This window comes from Gambusia affinis, linkage group LG01 (genome assembly GCF_019740435.1).
Source record: "Gambusia affinis linkage group LG01, SWU_Gaff_1.0, whole genome shotgun sequence".
Lineage (NCBI taxonomy): Eukaryota > Metazoa > Chordata > Actinopteri > Cyprinodontiformes > Poeciliidae > Gambusia > Gambusia affinis.
In genome coordinates, this window is record NC_057868.1 from 23796641 (window position 1) to 23818901 (window position 22261).

At 37.8% G+C, this 22261-nt stretch overlaps 2 protein-coding genes across 3 annotated transcripts in view; one reads left to right on the forward strand and one right to left on the reverse strand.

Moving 5' to 3' along the window:
- Window positions 1-606: 606 nt before the first annotated feature.
- dclre1b (DNA cross-link repair 1B) lies at window positions 607-3015 on the forward strand. Its single transcript, XM_044127462.1, has one exon. The coding sequence runs from the start codon at window positions 651-653 to the stop codon at window positions 1767-1769; it is 1119 nt and encodes a 372-aa protein (XP_043983397.1). The 5' UTR covers window positions 607-650; the 3' UTR covers window positions 1770-3015.
- A 13811-nt stretch (window positions 3016-16826) lies between these two features.
- Window positions 16827-22261, reverse strand: part of cpne5a (copine Va) — an 89569-nt gene continuing 84134 nt past the window's right edge. For both annotated transcript variants that reach the window (XM_044127474.1, XM_044127482.1), the window contains one exon: window positions 16827-21071. In XM_044127474.1, the coding sequence (XP_043983409.1) occupies window positions 20883-21071 (189 nt within the window). In that variant the 3' untranslated portion in view covers window positions 16827-20882. The remainder of the gene's footprint in view (window positions 21072-22261) is intronic.

The window sequence follows — 22261 nt, forward strand, 5'->3', positions numbered from 1 at the left end:
TACTCGACTCAGTTGATTACTTGGGGGAAAACTTAGCAGAGTTCTGTATTTTTGTTATGACTAATGCACATGCATGGCTCAGCACGGCGGCGGCAGGTCTCCTTCACTGTTGCATAAACCCGGCAAGCGTCTCGGTGTTCAAGTTGCGTTTGAAGGCAGCTCGGGATACAGGTTGCAACATTTAATGAATAAAACGGTTTTAACTGTGAAAGTGACGGGGAGACACGGATATGTGAAAAGCGGGAGCCCCTATGTATGAAAGAGTGCAAGATTGGCACTTCTGGGGTGGGGACAGACGGCTTCCGGTTCAGAGGGAGGGGAGGGGCACTGCTTTCTCTGGGCAGGCAATACCCTACAAGCTCACCGTACCGCTAGGCCTGGCAGGGAAGCAGTTAAGCTTCTAACGCCAAGGAGAAAAGCAAGATACATGTAACTTGCTTTATTCTTTAAATATTTATATAAAAGATTAGTAATTAATATGAAATAGTCTCAAAAAGGTCTTTAAAGATCTCAGAATTGTCCAAATCACTGTTTCTGTGGAGACCTGGTCAAATCACATCAGATTTTTCAAAATCATTGATTGGTTTGTTTTTTACTGTCTCACAGGCATTTATTCTTTGGGTAAGGAGACTCTGTTGGTTGAGCTGGCGATGGAGTTTAAGACCTGGATTGAAGTGAATTTCGAGAGAATGGAGACCCTCAGAGCTCTGGAGCTTCCTGACGTCTTCACCACTGAGCCCGGGGCCGGCCGCATCCGAGTCGTGAACCAGTCCAAGATCTGCTCAGCAGTGTTGCATGAGTGGAACAAAGAACAACCCACACTGGCCATCTTGCCCACCAGCAGACCTCTCATTTCCTTCCATCCCAATGTCTACGTGGTGCCATATTCAGACCACTCCTCCTACCAGGAGCTGGAGGATTTTGTCTCGGCACTCAAACCTTCGTCTCTTGTACCCATCGTTGGAGGCTTTCTACCTGGAGGCCTGTCTGCCTTACTGCCGCACAAGAAACGCCAAGACGTCCATGTACCTGAGTCAGTCCGACTGTACATGTTGAGACAGCCCGAACAGCAGTTCAGCTCCTCGGCGTACAATGGCCTCTGTCGCAGAAATCTCAGACCTCTTGCTCCCAAAGGAGTGATATTTGACACTCCTGTGAAAAAACCTAGGAAGTTGCATGAGAAAGCCTGTGAGGAAGAAAGCATGGAGCAGGATGGATCTGAGGAAGATATTGACACAGACAGCAGCGAAAGAGACTCTGACTTTATTCTTGTTGATCCGAGCATAAAACTCACCCCTAACAAAAACAGAGAAGGGGACGACGAGGAAACGGTTTCTGAAGAACTGGTGATGATAGAATCGGTGCAGCTTGGTCAACTCGCTGAAAGCAACTTTGAGCCAGCGCTGACAAACTCCAATACCTTCAGGACAAGGCAGCAGGTGGAAATGAAGACAAGTGTAAATGCACATGTGCACAAAGGGCGCGGAGATGTTCAGATGAGCCAAACACTGGCGGATCACGATACCATGAGTGAGCACAGCTGGGGGGATCAGAGCAGCGCTTCAGATTTATTTAAAAACAGTCCTGATAGAGCCTCCCTTGGTTCAAATGAGATATCCCGTGAGAGTACAGAGAAGCATGAAAACATCCTTTTGAAGTGTCTCCCCTTCTCAGAGAAGGACTTTGTGTCTGGAGGCCTCCTTTCACATGACTTTGTGCGTCAGTTCACCCTCTCGCCTGGGAAGGATTCAGAGGAAGAGGACGTCTGAATCAACGTTAACACTTTTGGATTGTTTCGGTGGCTTTTGCGGTTCACTCGAGCACTGCTATCATTTTGGTTTCTTATTTTTCATTGTCATCGAGGGTGTTTTCTGATTTGAGCCGAAAGCGTAGCTACCGTAGAGCGGCATTGGACCACCAGATAATAAAAGCCAACTCACACGAGCAGGTTTTTATTACTTTTATCATTTACAGTCGATGGGGATTTAGCACCACTGTGGGGTAGGCTCCGCCGGCCCAGGGCAGAAACTAACTTACGAGGATTTTGCGGGTCTTTAGTGGATTTTATCCTCCTTCAGAATCTCAGACAATTTCCTGTGTTTTAATAAGGAAATTATCTGAAGAAGAGACTTGGCCACCTGACTGAAAAACATTTACCCTTCACTTTTTGCTTTTGTTGCGGAAGACAGCCAAAATATTTTTTGTACGTGTGATTTCAAACTGTTTTGTATCTTTTGACGAGGAAAATAAAGTACCTCAGAAAACATTTAGACTATGAACCCATTTGCTGCTTTTGTATCACAGCAGACAAATTGTGACGTTGGTGATCAAAGCTACTTCATTTCTACGCATAACTAGGTTTTAATTTTACCCTAGAAATGTAACTTAATATAAACAAAATGTCTGTTTAATGTTTTTAACCTTGTACTGTTTTACTGCCTGAGTGGAAGCATTTTTTTAGTTCTGGATGGAGGTTTCACAATTTGTGATCATTTGTGAAGCAAAGAAATTAATGTTTGTTTGTTTGTTGTTCTGATTATTATTTATAAGGGGGGCTGATTCCACACTTTTAATTACTACTGAGTATATAATAATGGTTCCTTTGATTAACATGACTCTGAGTGTTTTTGAGAGTATTAAGAGAGCAAAATGGTGCTCACAATAAATGTGTTCAGTTGTATGCATGGGTTAAATCAGTGTTAATGTTTCTGAGAAGTCTTCATGCTTTTGAAATGTTTTTTTTGTATAAACTGTAAACACATACTCAGAAGGTAGAAATGCAAAGGAGTGTAAACATTCTTTCACAAGGTGAAATAATTATATTCAAATGATGACAGATGATGAATATTGATGATGATGATGAGTCCCTGTGGTTACATTCTTTTTTTTTCTTGTAGAAATTTGCACAAATACTAACATCACTGAGTAAATACTAAGTTTCTTTTCAACTTGCCTCTTGTTTTTATGTATTTTTTTTTAGATTCTTTATATCAATAAAATATTGCTTTAACCTGGTGCTGGCTGTTTTTTTTTTTAACAATACCAGGTTGTACTTCCATAATCCTTCTTTATGTCCCCATTCTAATTTTGTTAATCCACTGCACTCAGGTGAGTAATATAATTCAGTAATTACTATTTGTATTTAAATAAATTTAACCTGTGGTTTTATTTATAAAACTAAAATTAAAACTCCTGTTTAGCTTTTATGTCGGGATTTATTTAAGGTAGATTTAAAAGATCACCTACAGACGTATCACCTGCAGAAGCATAGAAGCATATTTTAATAAACCAAAGATTAAGATTAGTGAAATGAATTCTGTTGTGCAGCACATCACAATTTTACACATGATAATACAAACTCCTTATTTGGGAATGTTATTAATTTAATATTTCAACTAAATTTACGTGGCATAAGCCTAATATCTAATGAACTCAATTACTATGCATGAGGGTGCAGAGGCTGAGTAAAAGCCATGTGTGGTTAAGATTTGGAGGAATTTCCTGTTGCAGTGTTATTATTCTCCAAAAGATGGCAGTAGTTTGTTGAAAAATATGGACTGTATACCTTTAGTTTTATTTAGAATTTAGGAGATGGTTGTTTTACTAATAAAACTTAAAGTCAAATCTTTGTAACTTACCTTTTTTCATGTACAATCTTATTGAATTAGTATCTGAGGTGTGTTTCCCCAGACCAACCCACCCTAGAAATCACCTATATTCAGTCAGTATTGTTGTTTCAACCTAGCTGCTTGAGTACACACACTGTCATGTAAACCCTATTGTGGCATTCTGCAGGTTATTTGTCACTCTAAGTGACTATACCAGCTTCTTTCTACCAGGAAACACCAGTAGTTTGAAGCCCAGCATAGATTATTTGACAAAGTTCCTCACGCTTTTGAGACAAGAAATCACAGCAGAATGATGGGTAAATGTAAAACAACCAGGGAAGTTAGCAGAACTGTACAAACACACTGGTACACAGTGTGTACTCTTTTCCTTCCCAAGCGAAAAGAAAAGCACAATGACTGACCATTTATAGAAACAATACAATAAATCCACCTGTATAAATACTCTCAGCTGGCTTTGGTCCTAACACATTCCTTCAGGCTGGGGTCTGGGAGGATGTGTCCTGTCACAGTCCTCTGAGGTATCATGTGGTGGCATGATCATAAAGCCTCTGTCAGTGGGTGGTGGGGCTGTCATGTGCTGCCAACAGGAGTGTCCTCACTTTCCTTCTGTGCTCATAAAGGATGAATGACCAGTCATTGTATGATGTTTCCTGGGGTGGTGCAGCAAATAGAGCTCAGCCTGATGGGATGGATGGTGCAGTAAATAGAAAGATAAGAACCCTTGATGCTGAGTGAATATAATTTATTTTGCATTTTGTTAAGTTAAAACTACAAACCTCAGTTTATTTTATTTGGATTTTGTGTAACAGCTTATAGCACAGCTGTCAAGTGGGACGAAAATGTTACAAGCTTTTAAATGTTGTTGATATTAATGTGGAAAATCTGAGAAGTTTGGTCTGCAAATAGCTGATATATAGTAGGGCGAAAATCCAGTGCCAAATATACTTAAAAGTGATAAATATATATATATATATATATATATATATATATATATATATATATATATATATATATATATATATATATATATATATACTGACAAGGAAAAACAAAATATTTTACCTTTTTTCATATGCATATTTCTATTTTAAATCTGTTCACTGCGAGCAAAGCAGAACCAAAGTCAAGCTCCTTGTTTGTGTGTACAAACTTGGTGAATAAATTAGACTCTAATTCTTCTCCAGCAGAGAATAATTTAATTGCATAAGAAATGTCTTTTAGAGATATAAATACATCATCCCAAGTAAATTTAGTAAATAAAAATGATCTAAATTAACTGTGTTTTATTATTTGTTTGGTGATTAAAACATCGTTCCTCGCATATAAAAGTCACTGTTCACGCTGAGACCAACATGCAACCTCCAAAATCAAACAAGATGTAGAAACTGGAAGCAGAGGGTATGTGTGTGTGTGTGTGTGTGTGTGTGTGTGTGTGTGTGTGTGTGTGTGTTTTCCATGTGGCGTTTTAGTTTAATTTCTCCATCTTGGTTTGTTGGTGCTACATCTATCCTTCACATTCAAATGAGTGAGTATACTAACAGATCACAGGCAGATGTGCACCATGATTTGCAGTAGACCTTAAGAAACACCAAACTCAAGGAATACAGTTGACAACATCCAATTCGTTTTCACTTCTCCATTAAATTTAGCACAATCTAAATTTCAGTAGATTAGTAGGTTTGCTAGTTTGAAAACCCTGCTGTCAGAGATCCAGCAGCAGGTCCAGTTGCGTGTGATTCCTTGTCTTTCAGCAACAAAATGAAAACCAGTCATTTGTGTGACCTTAACAGTGTGTCATTAAAAATAAAGCCAGGCTTTGAGCATTTTAAAGAGCGTAATGGTGAGTCCAGTATCCAAAAATGGCAGGACTACAAACGGCTCAAGATGTTGTCATCCACCGGAAATGACAGGATGGACACGGTTAACTTTAATCAGAAAAGCAACCAAGAGGCCATGGTAAATCTGAAAAGGGCTTGCAGAGATCTACAGCTGAAAAAATCCATTTAAAATTCATAGGTGACAAAAAAATGGGGACACTGTGTTCTCGTCTGATGAAACAAAGCTTGTTGGATTAATTGTGCATCAGTCTGAACACAACATTCCCACAGTGAATAAAACCCAGGTTTCACAGGCAGAATCATACAGGGGGAGGTTTGTCTTTGTGGCCACACTGGAAGAAAATCTGTCAAATTTGTGCTTGAACAAAATATGAAAATGAAAAATGCTGTGAATACTTTATCATCGTATATCTCACTTTCACAGTTCATTCCACATCCTTGAGTATCATGAGGTGAAGGAAAGAGTCAAAACCATTGTAGACATAATACCAACTGTGCAATTTCAAGTCTTCTTGTACATGATTAGGTTGTAATCTGCTCAGGGACTAAATTAAATAAGATTTGTGGTAAAAAAAAAAAAAACAACAACAACAAAGGAGCATGTGGATTTATTGCTCTGTGTTTGCTGATAATTGTAACTCAGATTACAGCCGTCTGTAATCTCTCTTGGCAGCAAGAAGGTCAGATTCTGATCTCTTGTGATTGGACAAATTGAAACTGGGATGAGGCTGGACATGAGATAAAACTTGCATCAACATTTTAGCGAACTTAACAGTCAGCTCCACTCTCAGACGCTGCTTCAAGACGGTAGACCATATTACAACGAGGTGACGCGTGCTAATATGAAGCTCAAGCAAGGAAAATGGGGTGTTACACACACCGCTCACACAACATCAGGAGGGTATTAGGGCTAACGTGATGGACTCCACACCATTACTTCAACAAGGAAATCCTGAGGACAGAACCACCTGCAAGGCCAAGGCATCTCACCAGGAGTCACACTGCTTACAGCACAATGAGGCTGCAGTAATTCACTCACCTCACTATTCACATCAATATTCCCATTAAGTATTGTGATCTGATACTCTCAGACTCTGGCTACTTGATCACATATGTGACAAATTACAATTTTACAGAGAAGTCATTGCCACGTCTGGGGAGAGCAAAGTGAATTTCACTCAGAATCAGAGGGTGGTTGGCGGGAGTTCTTCTTTCTTCAGCGAGCTGAGAAGAAGAAGAAGAAGAAGAAGAAGAGAGGCACCCAGCTGCGTAAATTATTGCTCTGATCCAGCGAAGAGCTCTCTGACTCAACTATGACTGTTTGGGATTAAAAATCAGTTCTCCCTCTTGACCCACTAATAAAATAAAAGTTCAAACAGGAGGCAGTTCAGCAGGTATCTCCATAAGAAACAACCAGGTGATTTAGATAATCATCTACAAATTTGTTTATAATTATTTTTATCTTTTGAGTGAACATGTTCCAATTTCCAGACTCTGCTACTATATCTATGTTGCTAAATTCATTGCAGACTGTCTCATTACATATGCAGTGCGCTTTCTGAAGGAGATTTCTGAACCTCTTTGCCCAGCAGGTAATGTTATGGAGGTTTTAGTGCTGCTGACATGTCAGAAAAAAAGAATTTTGCAGGATGACTTCTTTATATTCCCCCAGCAGTGTCTGCACCATTCAATATCTGTCTGTCACCCTGTGGGAAAGTTGTGTCTCAGTGTGTGAGCGTTTTACTTATTTCATGATGTTTTTGTCATGCACAGTAATTTATTTTTGTTTGTATGATTATTTGATGTTTTATAAAAGCAAATAGTTTCTGACTGTTTCAATTACTGACGTCAGATTTGGTTCAAATAACCATAAATTGGCAGTGATACTACTCGTACGGAAGGTGACCATAGAAAATGTTCTAAAGTAATAAATAGCTTTAGCAATCATTGCTGAATGATGAAAATTTCATTGCTTTATATATAACTTTTTGCAGTTTGTGGGCTTGTTTATTAAATTCTCATTATTCTGTCTAAGTCGTGGCCTGTTAAGTAAACTTTTAGTGCTACGTTTTTCCAGACAGTTACCCCGACAGAACCTCCCCCCATAAATTTATCATGTTTTTTGCATGAGATCAAATTATCAAAAAGCATATTAAGACACGTGAAAAACACATGATCAAATGTTCTACATGTGATGACAAGAATGGAACAAGATGAAGAGATAAAAAAAAGAAAAAAATGTGTAACTTGACTTGCAACATGCGTATCTCATTTAATTTGGGTGGTTCTAGGCATCACATGTTATTTTTGGGGTTTCACATGAGCTTTATGTGTTTTAAGTCTTTCATATGGACATCAGATGTAATGCATGAATTAGACGTGCATTAGTCCGGTTCATCAGTTTTTATATGGGCATCATATATAGTCCCTGCTCACCACTAACCAGTAAGAAAAGGCTTAAAGGATCTCGCTTTGACTCCCCTTCTGATCCCGTTAAGTGTTGCTATTTTACTGCAAAGATTTTTATTAAAAAGATAAGATTTTGATGAGATATAAATCTTGTTATAACAAGTTTTTAAAAGCTTGCTTTATTGAGGGTATTTTCTCGTTTAAACGACAAACTGCTCCTGAATTTATTTCCAACTCTCGCAGTTAAACGCTTCCATAAAAATGCCTTATTTAAGCCTAGTTATCTCTCTTTTTTTTAAACTTTTAATATTTAGTGTGTTCTTTCAGTGACTTACTGAGAAACCAGTTAGAAAATACTGCTGTCAAAGACAGAAATTTTTTCCACCTTAGTAGTTATGGTTTGGTACTTCATCCATAATGCAGCAGGAGTCCTCACCACAGTCAAGCATCACATCACACAGAAAAGTTAAACCAAACGTATCAGCCTGACAGAAGGCTTGACTTCACACAGGACCTTCCTTGCAGGATGAACCAACGAGCAACACAGGCGGCATTTTAACTTCCAGCTCTGTTGTCCTTATTTCGTTTCCACTTTAAGGTTTTAAAATGCTGAGTCTGTCAGCTTTACCAGGTTCTTCAAAGACAACATCTCCCTGACAGAGGTGTGTGGGAGGGGAGCTCCAGCTCAGAGCGCTCGGCATACGTGGCTTTAGACAAGCAGCGCCCGTCTTCCAGCAGGGAGGGGACAGGCGACATAAAGCCACTGTTTTCTGCACTTTGTTAGAGATTTCTCTGAGTCCCTTTTTCCTCAGTTGGTTGCAGAAAGTCGAAGCTCAGCTGTGTCACACCTACACAGCAGCAGAAGCTGTAATCTTTGTTCTCGCAGTCTTCTGCTATTTTTGTTGCCTCTGCCAGTATTTTCCTGTGCAGGGCGTCTCACACACACCAACATATTGCAGTGCATGTGTTTGTGTGTCTTCTGAGCCTGTAAAAAAACCCCCAACAATCTGCAGGAATAAGGGAGAGAAAACGGCTCCGCTAAACACAGAGAAGGCACAAAAAGAAGGGATTTAGGGAGCAGAGGTAAAAGCTGCCAAACTCATTATTTTTCAGCCAGCATGCTGCAGTTTTGTGACTCTCGCAGATTCTCTTCCCAAGAGATCCTCATTAAACTGGGAGTTAGATTTCAAATGCCTGTTAATAGTTATTATGCCATGTTGGTTGGGATTTTTATCGTTCTGTCGCTGCGCCTCACAGGCGCCTCGGTCAGATGGCATTTCGTCAATTTCTTGGTGGATGACTCCTCTTCATGTGCACTTCTTCCGTTCCAGCGTTTCACCTCCTCTGTGCTCAAACCTCCTTTTTGCTTGAACTGACAACCATTTTCTTCACATTACCACCCTCCCTCTCTTTTGTCCTCCCATCACCTGCTTTTCTCTCCCTTTCAGGACCTCGCCTTTCTCTCTTTTTCCATCACTGCTCATTTTAGTCACCTCATTACAAAGATTTCTTCCTCTCATTCACCACAAGTCAAAGATACGGGGCTGACTTTAGTGTGGAGGTAAGTGGGAAGGAGGGAAGCGTGCATAAAAAGATGGCACAGCAATGTGAATCTCTCCTGCTTTCATTTATTTGACCTCTCCAAAGCCTTTTACTGCATTACAGTGTGGTCAAAGCAAGAGCGGTGAGCGCTCCTCCTCCCGTACGCCAACAGGGAATCGTTCTCACCACTGAAATGGTTTATAGCTGCTGGCAGCCCTCCAAAGATTTTAAACAGGCTTTTGATTTGCATGGGCTTGTGTCTCTTTGTCAGGCACACCTTGTGGGATTCATTAACTGCACAATAACATCCAAACACTTATACACTTATAGGAAGCTGAAGTTGTTACCGCTTCAAAAGGTGATTATGTTTTTGTTGTCAATAAGCAATGTTTTGGTAATTAATTATATCCGCCTTGCAAAGGTAAAATTTTTTGTCCTTTTTCTTGGAGCGAAGGTGCACTTTATAGTTCTGGATAGTATAATGAATCTTATAATACAGGCCATCAAAGTGGTGCATAATTCTGGAGTGAATTGAAAATGACAAATGGGTTCCAATATTCTTAAACACAGATATATTTCTTCTCGCTGTCTCTGTACAAATTTTTTCGCTGCAGTTAAAGATGCAAGTGTACCAAATTTACACATATACAAAGTTTAAACTTTGTAGTAAAGTAATGTAAAACCGTAGTAATGTAGTAGCATTACTCCGGTTGAGTCAGATTGAATGTGGAGAATTAAGAAACATCCATTTTCAAGTCTTACCACAGATTCTTAATTAGATCTATGCATGGACATTGACTTTGCAGGAAAATGATCTGAACTGTGCTATAGATAGATGCTGTGTGTGTTTAGGGTTGTTTTCCTGCTGGAAAGTAAAACTCCCTCCCAGTTCTCCAGCAGGTTTTATTCCATGATTGCTCTGCAGTGAGCTCTATTTGCCTTCACAGATGGAAGGCATTCCCACAGCATAATGCAGCCATCTCCATACAGGACTTTATGAAGGTGGGTTCAGGTTGATACTTTCCAGCCATGCAGCATTTTTCATGTGTTATCCCTGACCTGCTTGGTGTGCGTCTTAGTTCTTGGGATGTTCATTTATGTTTTGAGATCAGAATAGATTTATTAATACTGAGAATACATTCCAGACAGTGTACAGACTGGAAAGGATTTTATTTAAGGGTATCGGAATGAAAATGGCTGGATATTAGATCGAACCACTCCTTTCATACGTTTATTTAAAGAAAATATTCGAAAACAATGTATCATTTTCATTTCACGTGACATGTGATACTTTCCTCTGATTTATCACATCATAAAATTCAGATATAATTCTATGATATTTGTGGCTGTAACATAAAAAGCAGGAACTAAAATTGGTTATTTGCTCTGTTTATATATTTCAGATTATTTATGCCCCTTGTCTTCCTGGGTGCAACCAGAACCAATCACATGAACACACCAAAAATTGTGTTGACAGTTCAAATTTCAAGTTGTTTATGTATGTAATAAGGATGAATTTTTATGAGGAACACGCTGCCCTATTATTCAGCAGGCAGCCAATAAGGCTCCTTCTGCCAGATGAAATAATGTCCAGAACCATAAAACCCGTCCAACATGAGATATCAGTTCTGCCGTTCTGTGAATGTTTAGATTTTTCACAGTTTTTTGCATATTGCTTTAACATCTTGTATGCGTTAAAAGATCAAAATCTGAATATGAATGTACACAAACAAAAATCCATGGCTTTCAAATATGCATGCAAAGAAATAGATGATGTATATATATAAAAACAGATATATATATATCTGTTTTTTCCTCTACAGCAATAATAGCTGATTCATCACAATTACTTCCTGAGTGGACGGCCATCCTGAGCTGACAAATCTGCAGAGCATTACCCAATAAAGGTGGTAATGGGAAACCACCCACTGCTCCACTCGGCCTCCATTTCGGCAGTCTGCAAATTCACTCATTCCTATAATATCGTTCCTCATCGGCGGCCTAATGATGATTTATAGCCCATTCAGGGCAGCGAGTGCGTTGTGGAGCTGGGATGGTTTACGCTGCTCAGCAGGACCAGTGTTTTAGCCCCAAGGTGAGAACAGTTCATTTCAGCCTGCAGAGCAGAGAGCTATGGACAGAGAGCAAACCAGCCAGAGGGAGGCAGTTGGAGCTGCAGCCATTCCCATCACCTCCCCGCCTCTTCAAATCTGTCTGAGCAGAAAGATTTGTATGTTTTCAATTGACCTTAACTTTAAAATGTGGTAGCTATTGTGAGGAAACTCACCTCGCTGCTGGGGGAACGTGTGGGGAGTTTCAATTGGGCTCAATTGAGACATACCATGAAGACACGTGCAGGTCAATGCTGACACTGAGGTCCATATTGTGCTTTTATTATCGTTGTGTGTCTTCGTCACACCTCCTTCCTCATCCTGTCAAACAGATTCAGAACAGAGCACACTGACAAGATATTTAAGATAATGACAATGAGTTGCTATTATTACACCCAATAAATCATTCTGGATGTGTTTCTCTGAGTTTGGTTCAGATTATCTGATGCAGTAATATCACTGAAAAGTCTTCAGCAGATTACTTTGTTGTTATACGAGCCGCAAAACAAACATGTGCACAATAAGGCTTTTTAACTTAAAAGATTAGAGGAATTGAGCTTTCCCCACAATATTTTGTTCAAAGATTGATAGAGCTGTAATGTCCTTTGAAATCCAATTTGTATTACCATAAAGATAAAATGTGAATTTGTAAGTCTCTATTCCTGCCAAGATACATTCGAATATTGCTCCCAATGAGACCATTTCCCTCCCTCTGTTTGGTGTGGATTAAACAAAGCCGACATTGTGTGCTAATTATCAGCTTTATAAGTGTTGGCAGAGAATTGAATTAGTGTGTTTCTGAAAAGACTCAACTGTTCTTTTTAGGGGATTTTTATGCCTGATTTTTTATTTATTTTTTATTTTTTTATGCAGATCAAGTAATATTTCCCAATATTTGTTTTGGCTGAGGAAATGTGCTTGCTCCAAAACTAATAAGTTCTCGGTAGAAGGATTTTTGTCTTTTGTGCAAGTGAAATCTTAAATGCAATGAAAGTCGGGTCTAATTCTATGTCATTAGCTGCTGATTTTCTTCCTGCCTGCCAGTTGGTGGTTATTGTTCAGGCAGTACGTGGGTGGGCAAAAGGAGGTGTTGGTATTATCCGAGGCTGGTAATTTATGTCTCCAGCTGCTGTCTCTGTCTCCCCAGGTGGACATCTTGATTTCTCAGCAGTGCATCTAATTAGGGGGAGAAAAACACATGTCCAAGGGAGATGCATTCGGCGAGAGGACACATTTTCTCAAGCAGATGTGGAGAGATAAATTAACCATCTTGACCAAAAAATCTATAATAGAAAACTTCCAACAAGTGCTGATGAGAGCAGTCTGTCTGTTACAGTATACTACTCTGACATTATTTCATCAAAATCACTGACTTACCCCTGTAATAAAGGCCACTGATGAAATGTTTGCTCTCCCTGGAACAGAGTCTCAACCTGTGGAGGCGGACAGATCCTCATCTGGAGACAAGGTAGATCAGAAGTGGTGCAGCTAACGATCAGAGAGTGACAGGAACATACACGGAGTCTGGGTGAAGACAGAGTGCTGTTGTATTTCAGTCCATAATTAAAGAATATCTTCCATTTGGGAAGGTCTATTCTGAATGGATCAGGGTTCAACATCTTTATTTTAGCAGTGGATGCAAGCAGGCTTAGTGGGAAGCCTGTGATGATGAAGGTTTAGGGGTTCCAAATGTTTTACAGCTCCGGAAAATCCTGATTTGGGATGTTTATTACTACTGGAATAAAAATCTGAATCATCATTTCTTGGAAAGAACAAAGAACTGATCATATTTACTGTAATTTCCGGACTATAAGCCGCGACTTTTGTCTCACGCTTTCGACCCTGCGGCTTATACAACGATGCGGTTTATTTATGAATTTTTTCTAACGGCCAGTAGGGGCGCTGGAGCAGAAAAGGTAAGCGTGAGACAGCTGGAATATATCTGTAGAGGAAGACTAATGTAACATCGTGCTTTGTGCATGAATAAAATTAGCTTGAACAGACCCTCGTCATGGAGAATGCAAGAAGAAATGCATATGATGCAATTTTCAAGTTAAAAGCAATCGAGCTGGCCGATAAAGAAGGAAACAGAGCTGCTGCACGTAAACTGAAGACTTCCATGGTTTCGGTGCACAGGAGGAAGGGGATGACGGCTCTCCGTGACTTTTAACTGTATGTTATTTAAACCAGCCCTGTTAATGTTGTTTTGCTATATTGCTGCTGTTCAGGAAGAAAAGCTACGGCATATTATTATCCGTTTTATTTAAACCAACCCTGTTAGTGTTGTTTTGCTATATTGTTGCTGTTCAGAAAGAAAATCTACGGCATATTATTAAAACTTTAAAAGCACCTTCTGTGTACCGTCTTTCTTTGTAAATATCTCATGTTTCAATGTAGGCATATGCGGCTTATATACCGGTACCTTATGTATGTACAAAATGTGTTTCCTTTAAAAATGTAGGGGGTGCGGCTTATAATCAGGTGCGCTCTGTAGTCTGGAAATTACAGTAACTTGGTGATCTGGAATCCAGTCAGTTGAGGATGCGGGAAAACACGGGATGAAAATCATTGTGTCTTCCAACATAAGTTAAACCATCTAAAAGTACTTACTACATATGTTTCACTTTAAATGTTTGTGGCATGTTTGGAAGGTGGATCTGAAGGGAAATTTGAATTAGTGTTGGAAACAGGGTTGGATTTCAGGTTTGAATGAGTGTTGGAAAGACCCTCAGTGTTTTCTTAGCGACCAGAACAACACGTGTTTTTTCTGAGGTAACAAAACTTGAAGAAGGATTGTATCTGCCTGACTAAACAGAAGTAGTTGAAGGATATGACTGCATCTTAAAGTTTGAATGGCAGTTCTAGCTGAAAGTTTGTGGAAGTAGTTAGCCATGAAAGAACGCAGAGTTTTTAGCAGAATTTTTCAGAAATTTGGGATTTTTCATTCTTTTCAAAGGGACCCAAAAAAAGCTGAATATTTTATAAACTGTAGAAGACATAAATAGCAAAGGACAAAGACAGAATGTCCTGAATGAGCAGAATATGGTAAAAGTTTAATGGTTGAAATAGCACAAAGTATGCAGAAGTAGTTAAGTGGTGAAAAGTGTATAAGGAAAAAATGTGAAGGACCTCAAGAGTGTGAATGCCTTCAGCTCCCAGCTTATTCTCACACTAACAAGAGAATAAGCTGAAATGCACAGTCAGAACAATAAGAGAAGCTAAATACAAAGAAGAATAACTAAAAATGACATGACTGAACCTTTATATAAAGGCAGATATAGTCTGCAATCATGCACTAAAAAATTAGGTCTGGTCTTGTTGTTGAAGAGAAGGGAATCATAAGTGTTTGCTGGTGTTCAGGATGTTATTCTCTTCTGCTGACCTGGTAAATAAAGGTGACTTTATAAATGTTGACCAGGCTGCAGCTCTGTAATTGGTCATATAGATGAAAAAAACAAAAAGCAAAGAGGAGTCCTTGGAGTTTATTTTCAAAGTTATGTGCCCTTTCCTAACAATTTTTTGAAAGAAATTCAAAGGAGGATGTTTTGTTAGCGCACTGGCTGCTGCTGTGTGAGGTAAGACATCTGCTGGCTAAAATAAAAAAGCTGTTTGCTTTTCTGACAATGAGTCAGGTCTGCTAAATACTGGCATTAAACTTCATCAGGATTATAGAGTATCTGTACTTATACATTTTCAATTGTATTCCTTCATAAAGAAAAGAAAACTTCAGGTGTGGAAATGACAATAAAACATAATTTCATTCCTGCATCTCTTTATGCAGTTGTATAATGTGGCTTTGATGAACATCGATGTTTCTCTTTATAATGTGTTTTTAGAGATTAAAATAATATAGTTGAAGAGCAAATTCTTCAAGTTTGTACAGAAATATTTTAATGATTTTAAAGCACATTCAACTAAGTAATCACAGCAGATGTTACCAATATAATCATTGATCCTCTAAAGATAAAGCACTTATAACAGTAGCTACACAATTCAAACAAGTTAAGCAAAACAATTGGTTTTGTTATGAGGAGTTTTGAGGACTCTCTTGATTACTTGGTCAAAATGAAATAGTATTTTTATTATAAACATCGGTAAAAACTGGTTATTTAATAAATTAATCACTGGTGCGTCAAACATTGTGTGCAATGATGAATGACTCAACTACTTTGGAAGATTCTCAAAATGACATTTTTTGTATTCATGTTTGTTTAATTCTGCGCTTGTCGCTTTGGTTTTTCTTCCAAAAGCGAGGAGCAGTTTTCAGGGAAGTTCACCAGAACAGAAAAAAATTCACAGTTAGTTCGAACACAGATAAAACCAGGAGGGATCAGCATATGTCCGAGGGAGCTTGCATAATGGCCAGAAAAAGTGCTTTGACAGAATGCTATAATGTTTTCATCAAATTAATAGGAGCAGAGAAGCAGTATACAGCAGGGCCAAGTGATCACGTATTGTTCAGTGTTTGCAGATGCATTCAAACCCATAATCGAGAGAAAAACGTGTTTAAGCAAAGAACTAAAACACAAAACATGGCATAGAAAAGCTTAATCTAAAAATTGACTAAACTATATACATGTTTATACTGTGTTTTAACCAATCTGGTCTAATGTGTTTCTGTGTGATGAAACAGGTTTAACTGAGGTAAGAAATATTTACCTGGAAACATGATATTATGAGTTTCTGTATAGGTGCTTTACTTGTAATGATTTTCTTTCAGCTATTTAAAAACTTCATTTTTTTTTCGTCTGTTGAAGTCAGTCATGTGAGTGGACTCACTCTGATTCGGAGGAGGAATATCCTCTTTAGCCACAAGTTTCTTGCAGGTAATTTATGCATGGGGTCCTCCGGTTTCCACCCATTGTGTAAAAAACTGCATGATAGATTAACTGGTGTCTCTACATTGCACTTAAGAGTGAGTCTATGTTGAATAGTTGTGTGTCTCTGTGTTTCTCTTTTCTATTACGTTGATGGACTGGCAACTTGTCCAGGATTTTCCCTGCCTGTTTAAAATAGGAACCAGTCCTCCAGGAAGACAAGCAGATACAGAAAATAGAAGGACGAGCTCTTGTTTAAATAACAACAACCTGGCATTAAATTATGTGTTCATACATTTGAGATCCACTGTTTCTCGTCTAAAAGTGTCTCAAAATATGCATGAATGTTGGACTTCTCTGGTGGGAACTGTCCATAAAAATCTGGTGTTTTGTTCTTGTGATTTCTTAAATTATCAGAAACTTTGTAGCTCAGTCCATTATCTGCTAGTTTTAAAAGAAAAACTCCACACCACATTCTGCCAAAGTTATCAATAGTTTATTGATCTTCAGTTAAGGCAATCCATTACAAAGCATTTCACAAACCACAGTATGACGACAGTATTGTGTCCAACATTTGGTTTGGAAATATTTTTTATTTTTTTTTAGCATGCAAGTCAGAGATTAAAAGAGGTATGTAAACAACCTGGGTTAAAACAGGAGCAATGGCAAGAAGAACCCATTCAGTATGTTTCTGATAGGAACAGAATGGAAACAAAGCTTAGATGCAACATGCCGGAAGAGGCCGTTCTCTCCGAACGGCGCCCTCTGTCACAAATAAAGTCAGTGAGAGATGCATTAATCAGGTGAAATGAAGAGAAACCACCAAACTTCCTGCCACTTTGGCACAAACATGCATACTGTCTACAGAGGCTAAAGTTCAACAACTGAACACGTTGGCACTGGACATTCCTCATACAGGGCTTATGTACATAATTAGAGTTCAGCCTCAAAGACCAGCTAAAGCGAAATAGCAAATAAAATCAACTTCCGCTAAGGAAAATAAATTGCTCTGCTGCTGAAAAATAGAACTCAGAACTGTTTAATGTTTCACAATTGCATAAGAGTAATTATTGTGTCCTTGGTATTTAAATTTTTTTTTTTCTGATTTCCCTGTGAGAGGAAAAGAAAGCCTTAGGGAAAAGAATAAAACCCTTTTATATTCTTAAAAGAGGCGCTCATAAATAAACAAAGCATTTAATCCTACTTAAACTGATTTGATGTCATAATGAATACATTATTTCCCTTTGAAAGTGCACCACCTCTACTTCAAATGTTTCTGCTCTCTTTTCTCCATTTTGTCAGACTGCGACCTGCATAATGATGCTCATTTCTTTGCTTCATGCTGCTAAATGATCTTCACATTGTGAACAATGAAGTCTGACTGAAAAAAAAATACATTGTATGCAAATAAGCTAACATTAAATGATGATAATCTGCTATATTTTATTTCTGAAGAATAAATCAGTTTTATTTTGTAGTAAATGGCTTCTGTAGAGGTATACTGGTATTCGTAACTTATTATGTAACTTGTTAGCCTTGTTTGAGGTCAGAAGAAGCAGTTACGTTTGCGGCAGTTTAAACTCTTTGTCTTCTGACGGTAAAATGTAAAAAAACAAAAATAAAAGAGAGTTCTGAGCTAACCCTAAGAAGTTTAGTGCCTCTGGTCTGAGTTTCTGTGGACTCATCAGACTCTTTCAGCTCTCTGAGAGCGCTTAGAGCAGCAGGAGTTAAAAAACAGCAAACGGCAAAGACAGATCATTGCATAAACATACAAAATAAAACTGACTCACATTCTGTGATGAAGCAAAAAACCTGTGTAAACATTGGTTCTCCACTGTCATTCAATAATACTTTAAATCACAATAAGACAAAAATAAATAAATCAGTTAAACTAGAAACCCAAACAAATATGTTAATGAAACCTATGAATCTGTTTTTGTCCTAAAGGTGATTAATGTAAATAGTCATGGTTAAATTGTAAACAGTTCTTGGTTTTAAAAAGTGTACAGCAAGGCTTAGCAACTACTCCAAAGATTATTAGTGACGAGCCGAAGGTATAAAATATACAGAACACCAATGGAGACAGAATGATTCAACAGCTGCCACTGTGACAGTCCTAATCTGGAGTTTTCATCATTTCCAACTATTTCAATGAATCCACGTAAAACACCTGGGTAAACTTAATTTGGATATGTTTTTAAAACGGTAGGCACATCTAGGTCAAGATACCGAGTGACAGGGAGAAAGTGAACTGTGAAAAGTTTCAAACGGATAATGATGCCATCAACAAAGACGTATCAACAACTGTCCAAAAGTTTAATTTCATAACAAAAATGAACTATTGTTATTGGCAACCCTGTAAAAGTAAAAACTTGACACATGGATTACTTTTTTGGTGCATCAGCATAATCTCACAGTAAAGAATTTGGAAACATCCAACTTTTTAAAAAGGAAAAAAAATAAAAATAAATAAATGAAAACAGTGACAATTTCTGCCACATCAGACATTTCCTATGAAAAACAGTAAATGGCTTTTTATTTTGCTTTCCTTTTTAACATTGGTCAGTTTTAAAACAATTTCTAAGTTTTTGCAAGTCGGTAAAGTATCTAAACTTTCCCATATTCACACATTAGATGCTGCAATGATTAAATATTTATTTTCCAACACAAGCAGAGAAGATAATTATGTAGATGTCTAATGGAAAAAAAGTATTTCAGCTTTAATAATGAATGATGCTGCTAAGAATTCATATTAGCAACTGACCAACACTCAAAAAACATCACTACTTCAGGTCAGTTTGGAGAAAAATAAACAAATGTGTGTGGAAAAGAAGCTGTAAAAGAGATGTCTAATCTCGAGGAGTTTTTATCCTGGTTAATTGAAGCTAGATTAAACCTAAACCATATTTTCAATGGTTTTCAGTCGCTCCTCTTAATCTTTGAATGTGAGATAAAAAGTTGGATTTCTGAACTTCTTTAATGTGAGATTATGCTACAGCAGTGAAAGATTCATTTATGCTTCTTACAGGCTTTTCACACAACTGAAGGATAAATAAAACAGTGTGAGCTTTAAATGGTGTCTGTTGTAGTTGGAAAAAAATATACATGGAGAAAAATATGGACAATAGTAAAAGCAAAACACTGGATCCAGACTGAGTACAGTCAAACTTTAGCTGAACTCAAGTCATTCAGTAATTGTTGTATTTGTTAGATATTTGAAATAATATGCATATGAATGCACTTAAGTTTCTGGTCAATGATTTCTGATTATTCAGAATCTCCCTCAACAAAATTTAAATACATTTAAGGAAGAAATGAAGGGAGCAAGTTGTCATCAGAGTTTAAAATCTGAAGGATCCTTCAAATTTGCCAAACAAAATTCCAGATAATGACATGCATTAGCAACAAATACAATGGAAATAAATAAATAAATAAATAAATAAATAAATAAATAAATAAATAAATAAATAAATAAATAAATAAATAAATAAATAAATAGTAAGATGGCAAAAGAGCCTCCCTTAAGTACAATTTATTTCTTTGCATACAGATAATGTATGAGGATGTACCAGGAATTATGCAGTTATTCTTATGTAAACATCCTGCTCAATATAGTAAGGAAAATATAGTTTAATATATAAGAATATTCAGCATTTTACATACCTAAATAATAATTTTGTCTAAAATACTAGAAGAAAATATTAAAGCTGTGGTAAGATGTGATCTGCCACCCTTCAAATGATTTTCATTCTGGTTTGATTTTTCAAAATAAATGTATTTAACTCAATAATATGAGGACTTTGTGCTTTTATGTTGACACTAATTAGTGCATTCTGTTTATATAAAGATTAGAAATGCATATAAGACATGAAAAATCTGTATGTCGGTAGACTATGTTACAGCTTGCAGTCCAAAAATTTCCCGTGAGCGAAAATGATTCCTACATTGTTACGTTTTTATCCCATGCTTCTATGTTACAGGCTTTATCAAAGTAGAAATGGTAGTAGAAATGATAGTTTTCCTTATGCTAGTCACAAAATATAAGATGGAAAACTAAAGGATATATATTTCTATATGACTTCAATCCCCCAACCCAATAAAATCTCTGCGAAACAATAAATTGTTTCTGCAATAAATAAAACTGGTATTCGTAAGGGATCCCTAGATTAACACATAAACTCCAAAAAGGTATCACAAACAAAATACAAACTGGTACATCCTAATATGTGTACGCCTTCAGAAAGGCCTCTCTCTACAGGTTTCCATTACATTACCACTTTGACAGGTTTGACAGCAAACATCTAAGTCTTCCCTTTACATCGTTCTCCTCTCGGTGCTCTCAGAGAGAAAAATAAAACCCTCTGATTACCAACAAGTTCCTCTACAGCTGACTCTCTGCTCTGGCTCTTCATAGAGTTTTATGGTTTCACTGGGGTAAAAGTGCCTGGAAATCATTCCCACTTTCTGCTCATAAGGATCGTTTGCATTAATGTGAAACCTGCCCCTGCCAAGGCGGTGCCGTGTCAGAGGCGGGGATCAAACAGACTCCGTCTCGGGCTGCTTGCAGGATGAGTACGGTGGGGGGACGGGGTTGGGCTTAATGGCTCTGCTCTTCATGTAGGAGATCAGCTGGTCCGGGATCTCAGCCAGAACGTCTTTGGCCAGCCGGGCCATGCTGAGGACGTGGTTACCTGTGCGGTCCATGTAGTCTCTGAATGGTACGAACTGTGACACGAGACAATAAATCATCTTTTTAAAAAAAAAAAAACTAAAAATAAATAAATAAAAGTTCCTTCCAGTAGGTCACGTCTTTCTGTACCTATTAGAACCTCATGATACTGAATAGTGAATTAAAAAAAAGAGATTTATCTAAATCAGGGATGTTCAAGTCCAGTCTACCATCCTGCAACTTTCAGGTACTCCTGCTCCAACACAACTGAATCAGACGAATGGCTCATCACCAGGCCTGTTCAGAGCTGATCCCGGTCTGTTGGAGTAAGGATGCTTCTAAAAGTTGCAGGATGGTAGCTCTGGACCTGAACACCCCTGGCATAAATTATTTCCATCTCAGGGCAACAGAGTCACACAGGACAAAATACCAATCACACACTCACTCAAACCCAAGAACAATTTAGAGTAACCAATTCATTTTTGGACTCTGGGAGGAACTTGGAGAAAACTCTTAGAACATGCCAAGGCCAGGATTTCAACCCAGAACCTTATTGCTGCCAGGCAACACTTCTTACTTCTGCCCCATGGTATGTTTCATCCAGCATAATTCTTTTTAAGAGTATAAATCCATTCTGTTTTTAGGTTTGACACAATTTGGACTAAAATTAATCTTAGAATAAATTGATTTGAATCCTCTCTGTCACTTCTTCCTATGTCCAAAAATAAGTGGTTTCCTGCTGAGGAGGAGAGTAGTGATATTGAGACAAACTAAACATTTGGTTACTTATATTATTAAAACACACACACACACACACGCACACCCACACACACACACGCATGCACACAAAACCTAAATTTCAAATAGTTTAAATAACTTTTATTTTCTGAGACCTTTTCAAGCTTTTTGTTTGAAATCTCTTCTATAAACTGGAAACATGCAAGACACTTTTACAACTTAATGCATTAATATATTTAGTGAATGATGCTTTTTTTATGTGGCTATACTAAAAATTTAAACTAAAATGTAGGATTTTAATAAATAAAAGGAAACACAATATAACATCCTAAATTGGACACAAATGAATGTCCTATATTTTGATATTTGTCTCTAAAGTTGACATTTTTAGATGAGAAAATCCCTTCTATATGTGAAGCCTGAGTCATTCACATCATGATATTTGCAAGAGCTTAAGCAGAAGAAATCCAATTTCTTTGTACTTAAGCTCCTCAGGTTGAAGTGATGG

Excerpts from the sequence above, each read along its gene's own strand:
- dclre1b (XM_044127462.1), top strand. The coding sequence starts at position 651 with ATGGAGTTTAAGACCTGGATTGAAGTGAATTTCGAGAGAATGGAGACC.